The sequence below is a fragment of the Acipenser ruthenus genome, chromosome 2 (genome assembly GCF_902713425.1).
Source record: "Acipenser ruthenus chromosome 2, fAciRut3.2 maternal haplotype, whole genome shotgun sequence".
NCBI classification, from domain to species: domain Eukaryota; kingdom Metazoa; phylum Chordata; class Actinopteri; order Acipenseriformes; family Acipenseridae; genus Acipenser; species Acipenser ruthenus.
Genome location: NC_081190.1, coordinates 97,006,729 through 97,023,572, shown reverse-complemented (window position 1 = coordinate 97,023,572; position 16,844 = coordinate 97,006,729). Strand labels below are relative to the sequence as shown.

The following is a 16,844-nucleotide window of genomic DNA, read 5'->3' as shown; positions in this document are numbered from 1 at the left end:
AAGCAGCATATCTGCTTATCAGAAAAGGGCAATACGTTTAGCTGGTGTGAACAGGCTGGCTGGTGGTGACGTCAAGCCAGGAAGTAGACAGACAGGACTGGGGAGTGAAATGCACTGTTGTGCCAGTTTATTGTAAATAAAAGACTTAAACAAAACAGAACAAACAAAACAAAACAGCACGTCGGCCAAAACAAACAGACAGACAAACAAAACACAGCGAACACTAAACAAACAAGTATCGTGCTGAGATATTTCAGCACGAGTAGCAATTATCTTTGTGTGGTTTACCTCCTCGCTGTACACCCAACCCCGCTGTACACCCAACTCTTTTATGCAGCTGTGCCAAGACTCGATTGCTAATCAATCACTCAATTGAATCTCGGGACAGTCTGCACTTGAACTAATTGTGCACTCCCCATGCCCCCATACAAATACCCATTTTAATCTGCACGTGAAGTGATTGTGCTACATAACCCACACTCCATGCACCACTACAATAATACATATAACAGACAACATAAAGCACAAAATACGCACAGGGACGCGCCATCCTGCCACAACAGGAAATCAGCAAATTCCAACAGAAAATACTGGTTGGATTTGGGCTCCAATAAAAACAGGTAGATAACTATTACACATAAAAGATAAGGATTCAATGAAACACTTTCTTGTTTACAATTGTAATCGGCAGGAAAAAAACAGTAGCAAAGCCCCCCATCCCCCACTGGGTGTGCTTTCTGAAAAAAAGTATAATTTGAAGGAGAAGCCTCAAATCACAGAAATATTCCCAACCCCATTCATCACTAGTTTAAATAACTGGTCAGGTAGTTTTCAACATTGGCTACAAACACTCCTGCCCCATACTTTAAATGTAATCCGTCTCTCCTGTAACAGTATGGCCCCCCCAAAATAAGTCCCAATTATTAATAAAACCAATAGTTTCCTGTGCACACCATACTTATTTATTGCCATAAAGTGTTTTTCCTTCAGTTTACAAGTTAATTGTGTAAATGTATTCTTCAATACTTCAGTCTGTCTATCATGAATATCATTGATCCCTACATGTACTACCACTACCAGTGTTCTTTTATAGCCTCCCAATAGTGAGTTCACTCTTTCCTCAATGTCTTGGACAAACTAGGAACCAGTTCATCTGGTCTTTTCTACAGAAAGTATGATCAACAAAGCATAATATAGAATCTCCCACAATCATAACTTTATTTTAAAGTTTGTATGACTCAGCCAGAATATTTTCATAACACTAACCTGCATTATCACAACTTTGATCTCTGTTGTTCAAATCATTGCCAGTATTACACAATGCTTGAAATCTATTATGTTACTGATTCTGATGGTTCACTGTCTGTCCAACTAACCCTCCTTCTAGAGCTTTTATTTTTTTTAACTGTTACCCAGTTGTCTTCAACAAGCTGGTGTTGAATGTCCTAATTAATCTTTTCCTGAATCCAAGACTAACCATGAATTATTAATACAGTCATCAAAAATTTTGTCAATTAATTTCTTATATTGGTTTATATTGGTTTTTATTATTGGTTGCAACCTGTTTTTCAAGTTCAGCAATCCAATTTTTTAATACCAAGATAAACTGCCATTGTTCACAACTATAGTTTTCTTCATAGTCCTCTGAATTTACAACAGTAAACATTTCACAACTAACACACCTCATTGCACATTTTGTCAGATCCACACTAAGGATAGACTAGAACAACAACAAAGGTCCACACCACAACTTATCTGTACTGTTGCTGAATACCTACCTATAGTAGTGCATGTCCTGGAAAAATCCAACCTGGTTTTCCCACTGGAACTAGAGACTGAACAAGTACTGCTACCAGTCACCAAATCACTAAATCTTCCTGCTGGAGTGCTCTATCCGCTGTAAATACAGACTTCAAACATTGAGCCTTTCTATAGTAAGATGAAGGTATAGAGCAGGCCTCAATCACAGCCTCTCAGTGCTGCTGCTGGTGTAGATGCAGGTAGAGCATGCCTCAATCACAGCCTCTCAGTGCTGCTGTTGGTGTAGATGCAGGTAGAGCAGGCCTCAGTCACAGCCTCTCAGTGCTGCTGCTGGTGTAGATGCAGGTAGAGCAGGCCTCAGTCACAGCCTCTCAGTGCTGCTGCTGGTGTAGATACAGGTAGAGCAGGCCTCAATCACAGCCTCTCAGTGCTGCTGCTGGTGTAGATGCAGGTAGAGCAGGCCTCAATCACAGCCTCTCAGTGCTGCTGCTGGTGTAGATGCAGGTAGAGCAGGCCTCAGTCACAGCCTCTCAGTGCTGCTGCTGGTGTAGATGCAGGTAGAGCAGGCCTCAATCACAGCCTCTCAGCGCTGCTGCTGGTGTAGATGCAGGTAGAGCAGGCCTCAATCACAGCCTCTCAGTGCTGCTGCTGGTGTAGATGCAGGTAGAGCAGGCCTCAATCACAGCCTCTCAGTGCTGCTGCTGGTGTAGATGCAGGTAGAGCAGGCCTCAGTCACAGCCTCTCAGCGCTGCTGCTGGTGTAGATGCAGGTAGAGCAGGCCTCAATCACAGCCTCTCAGCGCTGCTGCTGGTGTAGATGCAGGTAGAGCAGGCCTCAGTCACAGCCTCTCAGCGCTGCTGCTGGTGTAGATGCAGGTAGAGCAGGCCTCAATCACAGCCTCTCAGCGCTGCTGCAGGCCTCTTATTATTTAATTTATATCCATCTGAGTCACATACAATAGATATAGGCACACACATACACTGCAATACAGCGCTACTATACAGTAGATCTTTCAGAAAATAAATTAAACCCTGTGCCCTATAAAGTTATCAAAACACTCTTCTATACAGTAAGATAGGTTTTATTTATTTTAGACTTTTGTTAATACATCATATAGGAGGCTCATAAGGCTTGAAGGTTCATTTTAGGACATCTTTTTGTTATACTAAATTACATAAATTAGGTTTGCCACTACTACATTTCAATGATCCTTTGAATACTCATCCGAGCTCTACAATTAATATGCATATAGAGTATTATGAGATGAGAAGGTACAGCATTAAAGTTCCCATTTTTATGCCAGCCTTTCTGACATTTACAGGTTGTACGCTGTAACTTGTAATAAAACCTTTTAATGAAAACAATATCAAATGTATGGCTACAGCATTCCAATCTTTAACACAGATCTATACATCAGTGCTTTGACTCTATGGTCAAGACCCCGATACAGTGAAGTATTAATGCTTTTTAATTATCTATCAATTGTTAATTATACACCACCCACTTGATATATCGTGGGTGTCGGGGTCAAATATAAATGCCCTATATATCGAGGGCCACAATATAGCGAGATACCCATAGAAAAACAAATAGGCTAATAAAAAATACTGTACAACCATGCCCTCGTTTTATCAGGTGCATCAGGGTCCAGTATAAATCATCTACCGGCTTTTTGTCGTTTTTCGTATAAAAAGCAGCACACCATTTTAATTCGTACTGCAAAGGGTAATTGCTTCTCATCAACTTAAGTCTCCAATTAATTTCATGAGTTTTCCTCTCCTTTCTCAAATGCACAAACCTGCTGCATTGAAAGAATCCCATTCCAAACAGAAGCTTGTTGCTAGGGAGCAAGTGAACACCTCGTTGGCTAAAATAAAAACCGTTTCAGCAAGTAGATATTTAATTTGCTTTGAGTTATTGTGCAATGCATGCATATATGATAACAGTATGATATTAATGCTTTGTTTTTATTTGTTTTGTATATTTTTGGTTGTTATGTGTAGTCCGAAATAAAACAAACAGTAATTCTAAGTGCAATTAGGTATAGAATGTTAGTAAGCTCAGTGGAGTCATGACGTTTACTTCTGCAACACATTTTAGAATTTTTTTTTATTAAAAAGTACTAAAAATCAACTTTTTTTAATTTGACAAATAAATAAAATGATTAAATTAGTTTTTTGGTTTTTTTTAATCAGGAGGTCCATTGGAATTATGAGGTACTTTCTACACGTCATGAAGAAACATTGGTAATGGTGAGTTAGTTTGATACAGGTGTAGTGTTAGAAAGTGGTACGTCAATCAATCAATATTTTTTTTTTATATAGTACCTTTCACAGTGGATTATAAAGCACTTTACAAGATAGTGAGGAACAATGCATAATATATTAAATACAGTGAAATACAGGGCATAGTACATTAAATACAAACAGTAAAAACAATGCAAATACATTAAATACAGGCATAATACATTAAATACAAGCCTAGGGTGTGAATTCTAAACATTGTGGATGCATGTGCCATACAGAATCGTATGAATATGATGGAGTGAAAAACCTGAAATAGCAATTTAAACAACAGCTAATTACATATATCAGGCTTAAAGAGCATTGAAAGCAAAAGAGAACAAGTGGGTCTTGAGAGCTGATTTGAAGCGAGCGACTGTGGGTGCTACACGCACTAAAGCTGGGAGAGAGTTCCAAAGAGTTGGGGCCATGAAGCTAAAAAAGCGCTCTCTGAATGTGGTGCACTTTTGCTTTGGTATAACAAGCAAGCCAGAGTCAGAAGACCTCAGCTTGCATGAAGGGACATAGCGGGTCAGCAGGTTGGAGAGATACTCTGGACCTGTGTGATGAAGGTCCTTGTAGGCAAGAAGGAGAATTTTGAAAGTAATCATGAACTTTACAGGTAGCCAGTGCAGCTGGGCAAGACAGAGGGTAATGTGATCATGTTTTTTACATCTGGTAAGGATCCTAGCAGCGGCATTCTGTTTATGACGCGTGACGGAAAACCACCATAGAGAGTGTTGCAGTAGTCCAGTCAAGAGGAAATGAATGCATGACAGAGTATCTCTGCATCTGGGAGGGAGATGTTTCGGAGGTGGTAGAAGTAGGATTTGACTACAGAGGATATCTGGGCATCAAAAGGAGAGAAGTACACCAAGGCTTTGTATAGTGGGGGAAGGCAGCATCAGACAGTTTCCGAGGTTCAAGGCAGCAATATTGAGATTCTTGAGTTGAGTTTCCGATCCTACTAGAAGAATTTCAGATTTGTTAGTGTTGAGCTGAAGAAATTTGGCAGACATCCTGGCCTCGATGTCTTGAATGCAAGCTGAGAGTCGGACCATGGCAGAGGGACATCCAGGGTCTAGTTTCAGGTACAGCTGGGTGTCATCTGCATAGGAGTGAAACATGAGGTTATGTTGGCGGATGAGGTGACCCAAGGGAAGCATGTAGATGTTGAAGAGGCCCAAGAACAGACCCTTGAGGGACACCGCAAGTGACTGGGTTTGCGTCAGCACTGCTTCCATCATAGAAAACAGACTGCATGTGTCCAGACAGGTAAGAGGACAGCCAGGAGAGACAGATTCCAGAGATCACAGCATACTTCTGAAAGGAGCAGCAAGTAAAAAAATGTACAAGGCACAATCAAACTGTTGAAGTAGTAGTAAGCAGTATCTTTAACACAGGGTGACCAGTGACTGCTCCACCTTCTTCAGCATACAATTTTAAAATTTCAGTTTTTCAGGGGATTCCAGAGGATTTCACAAGTGACACACTAAGAAAACTCGTTGAGTATATGTGCCATGCTGCCGGGGTTCGACTTCCCTTGTACTTGCTAGGTGCTCTAGGTAAGATAATTTGCCTTTATTTTTCCATTGCCTGGTGTCACTACCTGCAGTAATGTTACCTTCGGTAAGGAAGTCCAAGATTCTGGCTAATCAGGGCCTGTGAATCCTTCCGTACAGGATTTTGTATTGCAAAAATCAGTAGTTACCACAAGTTTAATTTTGTATCCATGACAATTTATGATTTAAGCTTCAAAATACTACATGCTAAATAATTAGGATTGTTGTAGGATTGTTGGGCATGCCAGTATCTGCTTGAATTTGTAGAAAGTGTGTGTTTGTACAGTTACAGGTATTTAGAAATACTAAATGAAACTAAATACATTGAAAAATAATAGTTTAATAGTTATGGATCTGATCAGTTACAGGTATAATTATATATATATATATATATATATATATATATATATATATATATATATATATATATATAGTGTTAATATTTTATACTTTTTTCCAGATTTAATGTAAATCTTGTACTTTTTCCCCAGATTTATAAATGTTGTGAAAATAAATACATTTCTTTAAATGTGTACATTCAGATATAATTTATAAATCTAGTTACAAGATTTCTTAACAAGATTTAACATTTAGCTAAATATTTAAATAAATCTTAAATCTCACTAGATTTAACATTTAGCTAAATATTTAACTGGCCAGCTAAATCTGGAGTTTGTATGCAAAGGAGCTCAGCCCGGTTTGTGCTTTCACGTAATTTGATTTGCTCTTGTTATGCTAATTGATAAATATGCAAATTTCAGCATTACAAGAGCCAATCAAATCGTGTGAAAACATGAAGCAGATGGAGCTCATTTGCATACAAACTCCAGATTTAGCTGGCCAGTTAAATATTTAGCTAAATGTTAACTAGTTAAGAGATTTAAGATTTAGTTAAATATTTAGCTAAATGTTAAATCTTGTAACTAGATTTATAAATTATATCTGAATGTACATATTTAAAAAATATTGATTTATTTTCACAACATTTATAAATCTGGGGAAAAAATACAAGATTTACGTTAAATCTGGAAAAAAAAGACATGTTAAAATATTAACGCTTTTTTTTTTTACACATGGCACCCCATATATATATATATATATATATATATATATATATATATATATATATATATATATATATATATTACACAGGTGATTTTACTAGAGTAAGTTAACAAACAACAGCTTTGTTTTCTATTTAGCGAAAGAGGTATCCATGTTTTCTTTTAAATGCATTCACCTTTATTAGCAGCTTGATACTCTGCAATGATGATACAAGTTGATTGTGTATAAAAATATATGTAAATAGATCTATTCTAGTAAATAATATCTGCAAGAGAAGTAACTGATACGCTGAGAAGTATTTTCCTTCTTTTATAGATGTTAACAAAGGTAAAACAGCGGAACGCATTTACACTCTGAAAGGGTTGAAAGAGTGTATTCACAGAAATAAGCATGTCTATGTACTCTACCTACTGTATGCCTGATTTATACATTTTCCCACGTCATGGGATGGTTGAGGGATGAAAAGGTAAAACATGCTGGTGACTTTTAAACATAAGAAACAGCAAGATAAAATGATTATGAACATTTCCTGGGATATCAAACAGATGGAAAAAAAATTCAGCGGGTATGAAGTATTCCTTTGAAATGCAAATAACATCTCCACCTTCCTCTCCTAAAAAAAAAACAACAAAAAAAAACACCTCACCGCCTCAGTTGGACACGTAGCATTTTGCCAGGTGTTGATTTCTCATATCATATCAACATGCTTCTCTGCAGCAACAACTCATCCATACAAAACCCAGTTTCTGCTCCTGATTGGTCGAGACTATACAGTATATTGGTCACGTCTACTTACTGTCTTGTTCACAATAGTTAGCAAAGTACATTTTTTACATTAAAAAAATGAGCATTAAAAAAAGCATTGGATTTATATTGAGCTTTTATATCACTTTGTCATCTGCCATGTTCTTTCACATGGGGGAAAAAGAAGAGAAATGTATAATAGAAGACATTCCATCTGACACCATTGTTACAGGTGAGTTAATTCTGCTAAACATTAAAGGCGTCAATCACAAATACAATGTGCAAAAAATAAATACATAAATAATAATAATGAACAGCCTGTTTTTGTATGTATTCTGCAGATATATTTAAGAGAATACTTTGTTAAACTAAAACAGTTTCCTGAAGACATGTATTATTATCACCTATGGGGATCCATATCCATGCAGGGGATAACAGTGGTGATGGGCATGAGTATCTATAGGTTTTATACAACAACTTATAATATAAAGTATATGATGTACTCATGTCTGTATGTCACACTTTACAGTTTGGTATATACCTAAAAAAAGTTGTACACCAGTAATTTAAACAAAATTACTAAGGACCTTCTTTAGCTCAAATTATTGAATATATCATAATCTTGAGTATAGTGGAGTTGTATGTCTGTCGCATTAACATTTTAGAATATATCCAAAGAACCACTTGTCCAATCTGCACACTGTTTGTCTGTCTGTCACTCTCGGTCCATATGTCACACTGAATTTTGAAATAATGCCATCTTAAAACACCATCTTAGTCTAAGCGAGCTTTATGAATGACTGCCTGTGTGTTTGTCCAAGCAATAAAATCAACATTCACTAACAAAGACATCCTTTTCTGCAGGGTATTTTAAAATGGAGCTCTGGGATGTCAGCAAACAGGGTTTTCAGAACTCTGCTCCTAACCTTGGTATGACAGTGACTGTGCGACACCCAGATAGTGAGGTAATGAAGGGATCCTATTTTGAAGTATAATTTTTTTTAACAAACTTTTTATTGTCCCCCACTATGGATAAATGGATACAAGTACAGCGTCATCCATACGATACCTACCACTCTGCAAATAGTGTCGTCCATACGGTACCTACCACTCTGCAAGTAGTGTCGTCCATACGGTACCTACCACTCTGCAAATAGTGTCGTCCATACGGTACCTACCACTCTGCAAGTAGTGTCGTCCATACGGTACCTACCACTCTGCAAGTAGTGTCGTCCATACTGTACCTACCACTCTGCAAGTAGGTCACAGTATGTTTTACTAAAATCTATAGAATCGCTGATTCAATTGTGATGAAACTTGCTCAATGTCCTGACTCTGTGTTTGTCTGTATGTAACACGTACATATAGTGAATTATCGAGAATATCATGATCTGTGGATGCTTTATATGGAGGCATCAGTCCACCTGTCTGTATGCATGTTACACGTGTTTTGCTGCTTAGATAATGTGGGAAGCTTGCACATTTTACAGTGGAGTTCATGTGCACGAAATCTGGTTTTATTTATGTGTTTTAGATTTTGATGACAAAAAAATATGACCTGGAAGGCAAATTCACATTTACGTCAGAATCTTCCGGCCAACACTTTGTCTGTTTAGAGTCCAACTCTCCCAGGCTTGCGGTTTTTGCTGGGGACAAACTGGTGAGTTAACAAACACAATAGTTTTAAACAGCCGATGTGTTTTACTGTACATTAAGTGAATGTTTCTTTTGCACCAACCTACTATTTTTTATGCAAAAACTATACGCAGCAAGAAAAAGGAAAAGACGTTGACTGATGTGGCACAATACGTTTCCAGCAGTTAAGAAATAAATATTCTTTAAAAAAATAAAATAAAATAAAGATTGCCAGGTCCACGATACAGTAATATTGAGTGTTCTAAACTTTATAGTTACCTGAACAAGTGTATTTACAGTATACTGTACAGTTTTTTTAAACCGCATATTTTCTATGCTCAGCGAGTTCACTTGGACATTCAAGTGGGAGAACACCCTGTAGACGAGTCAGCTGCTCAGGCTCAAGACACAGTCAAAGACGTGAAGTACACAATGATACACCTGACTGAGCAGGTAAAGCACATCAACAGTCAGCAGAACTACCAGAGGGTAAGTCTCCTTTACAAGGCATTTAAAAGGGGCTTTTTATTGTACAGTACATTCTACTGCTTTCCTTTTGTTTCATTTATTTATATTCCTAGACCACTGAATATTTAAGATATGTATCTAAGTAAATGTGATAAGGTGCCTATAATTTTCCATCAGAAAATATTCAGTACTGTATTTACAAAAAGCAAATGAATCTGTCCATCTCGTCTGTCCTTCCAAAACCACCTAAATTCACCAAGTAATACAAATTACTCTGTAGTTTTCAGCCCTTACTGTAACTTCTAGCTCCATCAATTTGATTTCAATACTGCAACATTTAAATGTAGGCATTATATAATTTTAGAAAGTGGTTTATGTTTCTCCCTTCTTTAACCTGGTTTCATTTTGTGCAAGGCATCCCCAGGTTTTACATAGCAGTTCTCTGCTAGTCCAGTGATTGCAGGTTTTCATACAGTATAGTTGATGTACTTAATGGCTGTTCTTTCCTCTCCGCAGGAACGTGAAGAGACTTTCCGACAAACAAGCCAGGATACCAATGCCAATGTTTTCTGGTGGGCCATTGTACAGTCCATTATGCTTATCACAGTGGGAATCTGGCAAATGAAGCAAATGAAAGACTTCCTTATAGAAAAAAAACTAGTATAACAGTGAGAAATAACTGCACTGCAGATAGCAAATGCTTTGTAATTTTCTCCTTACAGAAAAACAAAAGAGTTTTTATTAAATACACTGTGTTACTTACTGTCACGTTACCCAAGTATCACTGACTAAACTTCTCAATTTACTCTCTCCTGTCTCTGACTCTACTTTTTGCACAACCTGAAGTTGAGACCTTTATGTTAACACCTAATGAATTTCCTACAGTACAGTAAAAAGTTAAAGAACAATAAACCATTCCTGTATTTTTTTTGTTGGCAAACTAAAACACAAATATCCTCCATTGTCGATCACAGCTCAAAAGCCCATCAGCGGCCGCAGTTTAAATAAGACACGAGACGGGTCATGTCTTAATTAACAAGTGTATTTTAGTGTATAAAGTGGGCACATCAGTGCTTTGCAAATTTTTGAAAATAAGACGCTATCTAGAAAATAGAACTAATTACGGACTTCAGTTGCTTAACAAGCTGTAATGCGAGTGCATTTTCATAAAGCACACATGCTGAAATGCCGTTGTGCAACTGACTTACAGGACTTTTAAAAATAGTTTGCCACCTATCTGGTGTCGCAAAGGTGTGTTGCGACCTGTTTTTCACTTTGCTCCTTCTGAAAATCAGGCCCTTTGTATCAAATATAAACCAATGAACATAACTGCTTGTGATGGGGTACTGTGTTTTGTATTTGTATTTGTTGTATTATTATTATTCAAATGTACTGTTTTGTGTTTATTTTAAAACACGCCGTTTTATTGTTGTTATTGTTTACAGCTTGGATGGGGTTAAAATGCCACAATATAAAAGACTTGCAGCTTTGGCTGAACGGGGTTAGTGTGTTCAGAGGTGGAACGAGATGCGAGTGAAAGAGAAACTAAAGAAATCATAAACAATTGCTACTTGTGCTAGCTTCACACCAGCACGATACTTGTTTGTTCCGTATCTGTTTGTTTTGTCTGTTTTGGCCACTGTGCTGTTTTGTTTCTGTAGATACAATAAAAGATAAATGTTGTGTTCAACCCTTTTATTTATTTTACAATAAACCGGCGCACCAGCGCATTCATTCATATCCCAGCACTGTTGCTTGTCTACTTCAGGGCTGTCCAAACTACGGCCCGTGGGCCAAACACGGCCTGCAAGTTGTCTTCATCCGGCCCCCGGCGCAATGCAATTTAACCATTAAAAGTGGCACTCCTATACATAAAACCAAACCATATGGAGCAATCGCAGGAGACAGCCTAACAGAAGGCGTAATAGTAATTAACAGACAAAAAAAGAGAAAAAATTAAAACTTAAGGAAGAATAATCCTGAAGTAGTTCCCCTCAGACCAACTTCCTCAACCATCCTGCTGAACCCCCCCACGCCAGACCGTCATTGGTTTATTGCGCCCTTTATTATTCCATACAATTATATAGTTTTTTCTTAATTCTTGTTTTTGTTGATCTCACAATGTCAGATGTAAAAAAGAAGAGAAAGGGTGAATTTTTTTACAGAACATAAAGGGAAATGTATTTGTTTAATTTGCCAAGAAGCAGTCGCAGTTATGAAGGAATTTAATGTTAAAAGACACTATGAAACAAAGCACAAAGCGTTGTATAAGTACACTGGAACAGAGAGGTTACAAAAGGCAAAGGAGTTGGAGGCAAATTTGTCGGCACAGCAACGTTTATTTTTTCAAGTTTCTGAAACTCAAGAGAAAGCTACTCAAGCTAGCTATAAAGTGGAACAACTGATTACACAGCATGGAAAACCTTTCACTGAAGGGGATTCTATAAAGGAGTGTGTCTGCAAAATAGTGGATATAACAAGAGTTTCTAAATGTCAGTCTAGCGAGCAATACAGTGGCACAGAGGATAGAGGATTTGGCAAGTAACATTCAGGAGTAGTTGTCTGAAAAGGGGCATTGTTTTGACTTTTATTCAATTGGTTGCGCCTTTTTTCATCAGCCTAGTGCAAACCGTAGATTTGAAATTACAAACTGTGGGCATATCGTTTGCGAGATTTGTTTCCAGAAAGGTAACAATATATAACAATTTTATTTTATAATAAAAGGTAATTGTTTGGGGTTTTACTTCCAGTCACAACTGATAAGTTTGTTTAATATAAATGAATTTCGTGATGACACTTATTCGAAAGTGAGGGGGCACAAAAAATAGGCCAGGTAGCCTAATGCATGCCAAAACACCTAGAGGGAGATTCAGTAAATTATACTGCCCCTGCGTTATTTTCCTCTATGGTGGCATTCAATCAAACTTTCCAGAATCGCTACATTTTTATCATAGGTGTTTTATTTCTATTTAAACATAGTGTTGTGTTTGGGGAGTGTCCTCCTGAGACTGAAGTATGATTAAATAATGTCATAACTTGACTTCTACATGAGGAAATACTTCACTTTTATAATCAACAAATCATCTGTGGCTACATTGAAAAAAATAAATGCTGATTCCATTGGCTTTTTTCTTAAGTTATTTATCATTTTTGCAGTACGAGTTGGCTGAACTTGTTTAGGCAGCTGGTGACCTATTTTTCTAGGAATGTCTACCTTTAGAGCAACAGAAAGTAGTAATGTGTTTGTAATGTATTGGTATATTTCAACTGACAGGAATAAAGCCAGTCTTGCTGATTAGCTCATAAATCAGTAGCTGCAACAGTTTTGTTTTTTTGTGAAATGTAACATTGGCAGTATGAGAAGAGCAGTGTTATGTAGTGGCTAGCTGTTATTGTCATTTAGAGAATGAGAAATTGAGGTATCCTCCAATCTACCTAATCTGTCTACATGACTTCTGTTCCCTATTATGAATAAAAACATATTTAACATTAGTGTGGCTGGGGTTGGTATAAATTGAGCAGCTTTTCTTTTGACATAATTTAGTAACTATGTAAACACACTACTGTTTTTCTATTAGCATTCTGCATTATTGACTGTGTGATGTACTGTACTGACTTTGTTATACAGGTTATACAGAAACAACCATTTGATTCAGATCTGATACAGAGCTGTGTTTTATGATTCTGTTGTTCTGCACATTCTGTGAACGTCATGCTGACCTACTTTTTCTCAGTAGTAACACCTGGCTTCATCTAAGGCTGTATCTTGGGAAATGCTCACAAAAATGTGAAACCTTCCATGGACATAGGTTGCAATAATATAAGTGAGGAGGAATTCAAGGTGTTAAGTGTTAACATGGACATATGTGATTGGTAGTTAAGCTGACCATCATTTTGGCTAACATCTTTATCAGTGTTATAGTTTGTTTAAAGTTTTAGATATGTGTAAGCCAATTATAATGTGGTTTTAGAAAAGGGGTTTATAATTAAAATCGAATGTGAACTATTTAACTAATATATATATATATATATATATATATATATATATATATATATATATATATATATATATATACACACATACACACACAAGGATAGCAGATTCACCCATTCCATCTTTTAATACAAGCTTTATTAGCCACAGTGTATAGGTAACAAGCGCAGGTGTGTCTTATTTCCATCCTTGATACATTTAAATATATAAATATAAACTTGCAAAATATATAAAATGCTTTTTAAAATCTTGTTTTTTTCATTTATTTGAAGATGATAGTTCATTATTACTGTCTGTCTTTGTGGGACTGTATACATTGACTTGGTCAGTGTTCAAATGATGGAGACATAAGATGTTATAGATCAGAAAAACAGTGCTAAAATGCCTCATAAGGTTAAGCTTTGTGTGTATGGCCCAAATTCAGTAAGCTGTAGCTTTGCATTGTAAAATTGTTTTCTTAAATATATTCTGTATCATTGAAATGTTGCATTATGTATCAATCACCTGATTAATCACAATTCTTAAAAATGCAGCTTCTCAAAATACTGTGCAGGATTAAAGTTCAATAACTGGTGTCCCTGTTGTGCCCTCTAGTGGTAATAATTGCACATAACCAGCTTTGTAATATACTGTATTTATGTATTAAGAAAATGTGAAGATTTACAAATCTGCGGTACAACACCAACAAATGTACTGTACAATATACAGTTTTAAAAAAATGTCAGTTAAGTCTATTTTATATTTTTAGGAAAGAAAGATCAGTGTATTATTTGTAAAGCACAATGCCGTGCTATGCCACTTTCAGACAAAGTGTAAATCTTATTCATTCTTGTTTTAGTGTATTTATCTTTGAAGTTTAACATTTATCATGTGTTCACATGTCACGAACATTGTTAAAAATCATAGCTAGTAGATATAATTTGAGAGATATACAGTGTATTTAATGTACAGGATATATTAAAGAATATTTTTTTAAACTCTGCCCTATCAATGATGGTGAACTTAGGGGGTTGATTTAGGGGATAAGCCAAAGCTGTATGATATACAGCATTTTACAGCACCCAGGAATCACTGGGAAATGCATCAAACACATGTTTGCTTGCGTGGTTCAGGGGGCGAAATTTTCTAATTTCCTGTTAATTAGCATCTATTTTCTAATTAAGCCCTGATCACCTGCACCTTCTCTGTCTAGTGTTTCGTTTTAGTAGCAAACGCTCAGACACCGTTGTTTCGTGCTTCACCGCTAATATCTAAACTTCGTTGCCTCGCTCACTGCAGGTCATTTCTCTGCACATCGCTGCCAAGATATTATCAATCATTTTTCTACCTGCTCAGGTGATCTTTCTTTTCATTCAGCTTCTCTTTTCGGCTTCAAGAGCTCCAACGTTACTCTTTCCTGTTCCATCTAGTCTCCACCTCAGCATCAGAGCCGTCCAAACAAAGCGCAGCTTCATTACTCAACTTGTCTGCAACTTTATCAGAAAGTCTGGTCCTCCGCTAAACTTTCGAGCTCCTTCGACAAGACATTGACATTTCCGTTGTCTGCGATTGCCTTATTTTAGCTCTATTTAATTTCCACCACGAAGCTTTGTTTGCGTAATCTCTCTTTACTCCTCGCCAGCAATCAGATGCCCCTCCCCTGCTCTCACAGAGCCAGCACCCCCGATCCCACAGAGCCAGCACAATTACCGTTCCATCAGAAGATCCTGCTCTGGACCTCCATCAGCTACGTTCAACCTTTTTAAAGACGTATCCAGCCCATTATAAACTCCATTTCAACCAGTGGCGGCACGTGATTTGACTGGTCACAACATGCTCCAATGACACTATTGTATTGTACTGTAACTTTTCCACCGGCGCCTCACAGACCATGGTTACCACGGCAACACCCTCATTGAGTGACTGCGGGGAGTGGTAAGTTGCCATGGTGACCAGGCAGCTTCATCAGGCTCTGCGTGTTCTGTGCCTCAGTACTGCAATCTTCCGGCTTCCTGTTGCTGCGCTTTCACAACTGGCGGAGACGAATTCAACGCGCTGAACCATGACATCTAAATACTGCGTTCTTATTTATATTCATGACTAACTGTCCTAAAACATGTCTAGAATATTTATTATTCAAATCTAAAGGAATAAGAAAATGTTGTTCTACATAGACAAGGATTTTAATCGTAATAACTTCATAGATTCTACCCTGCTTCACTCAAGTCAATGATGTAATTCCAATCATAACCTCTGGATGGCAGTATAATACCACAAGTTCTCGCTCTCTATATATTAAACCAGTTTGGTATCGCTGCGAAGCTCGGACACTACAGCTTTTCTATCTATTCTCACAGTTATCACTCTGATGGATTCTCGGGAGTTCCCCTCCTGCCTCATCCTTTGTCTATCTATATCAACTGACATTCTTCAATTTCAACTCTACCTGCCCCCGCCCCCGCCCCCGCCCTGCCCCATTGAGGGCATGGTCATGAAGCCACACACTTATCGGCTTTCTGAGATGCTCCGAATCTACCGTCACATTAACTTCCAGCTTCCCTGCACCAGGCTTCCATCCCAGCGACCTCTTCCTGTTCCCGGATTCGTGCTTCCTCATCTGGCTCCTCTCCTTCAAACCAACAAATTTCACCAAGGCACATTATTCAGCCTTCAAGTTACCATTTCAACAATGTGAGCTGCCAGTTCGAAACGGAAACCATGTCCTACAACTATCATCATTTCAGTCAAGTGTCCTCCTACCCTGCGGTTAGACAATACACTCAGACTGCTCCTGACCAAATCAATAAATTTTGCAACAGCCTCAGAACAACGCATTCTTCATCTCTGGCTTCATCTATATCACTTTCACTCAAAGACCAATATCCACCGCATTCAGCAGATCTCTGCGCTCCACAGCAGACCACCACACTATCGATGGCAGTCCACCGTTCACTATTACAGATCACTGCTTCAGCAGATCTCTCTCTCTCTCTCTCTCTCTCTCTCTCTCTCTCTCTCTCTCTCTCTTTCTCTCTCAGGCAGACCACTGCTCATTATTGACAGCACTTCATCGTTACTTCTTCAGATCTCTGCACCGTTCAGCAGATCCCGTCCTCTACTGTTAATTGCTCCTCACTGCAGCAGATCTCTGCTCCCTCTTCAGATCTACTCACTATTATAGCATGCAAAGTTGCTTTAGTTTACAGTTTAAATCTGTAACTGCACTTCTCCAGAGCTTCCAACGCTCCTGCTTTCCTCCAATATGCAGATCGCGGCAGCATTCCGCAATCAAGGCTAACGCTAATCCTCATCTAATCAAATACGAGGTGCTTGACCTTCTCAGCAATCTATTCA

General features: G+C 37.9%; 1 protein-coding gene across 1 annotated transcript; it reads left to right on the top strand.

The window, feature by feature from the left end:
- The first annotated feature begins 7,446 nt into the window (after positions 1–7,446).
- si:ch211-255i20.3 (transmembrane emp24 domain-containing protein 11) lies at positions 7,447–11,113 on the top strand. Its single transcript, XM_034013472.3, has 5 exons — positions 7,447–7,646; positions 8,279–8,379; positions 8,949–9,074; positions 9,392–9,538; positions 10,034–11,113. The coding sequence occupies exons 1-5, from the start codon at positions 7,514–7,516 to the stop codon at positions 10,181–10,183; spliced, it is 657 nt and encodes a 218-aa protein (XP_033869363.3). The 5' UTR covers positions 7,447–7,513; the 3' UTR covers positions 10,184–11,113.
- The last annotated feature ends 5,731 nt before the right edge of the window (positions 11,114–16,844 follow it).

Bases quoted from the DNA above. Each gene is read 5' to 3' on its own strand.
- si:ch211-255i20.3 (XM_034013472.3), top strand. From the start codon at position 7,514: ATGAGCATTAAAAAAAGCATTGGATTTATATTGAGCTTTTATATCACT. The intron at 9,075-9,391 runs GTGAGTTAACAA...TTCTATGCTCAG, and splicing joins TTTTTGCTGGGGACAAACTG to CGAGTTCACTTGGACATTCA. The intron at 9,539-10,033 runs GTAAGTCTCCTT...TCCTCTCCGCAG, and splicing joins GTCAGCAGAACTACCAGAGG to GAACGTGAAGAGACTTTCCG.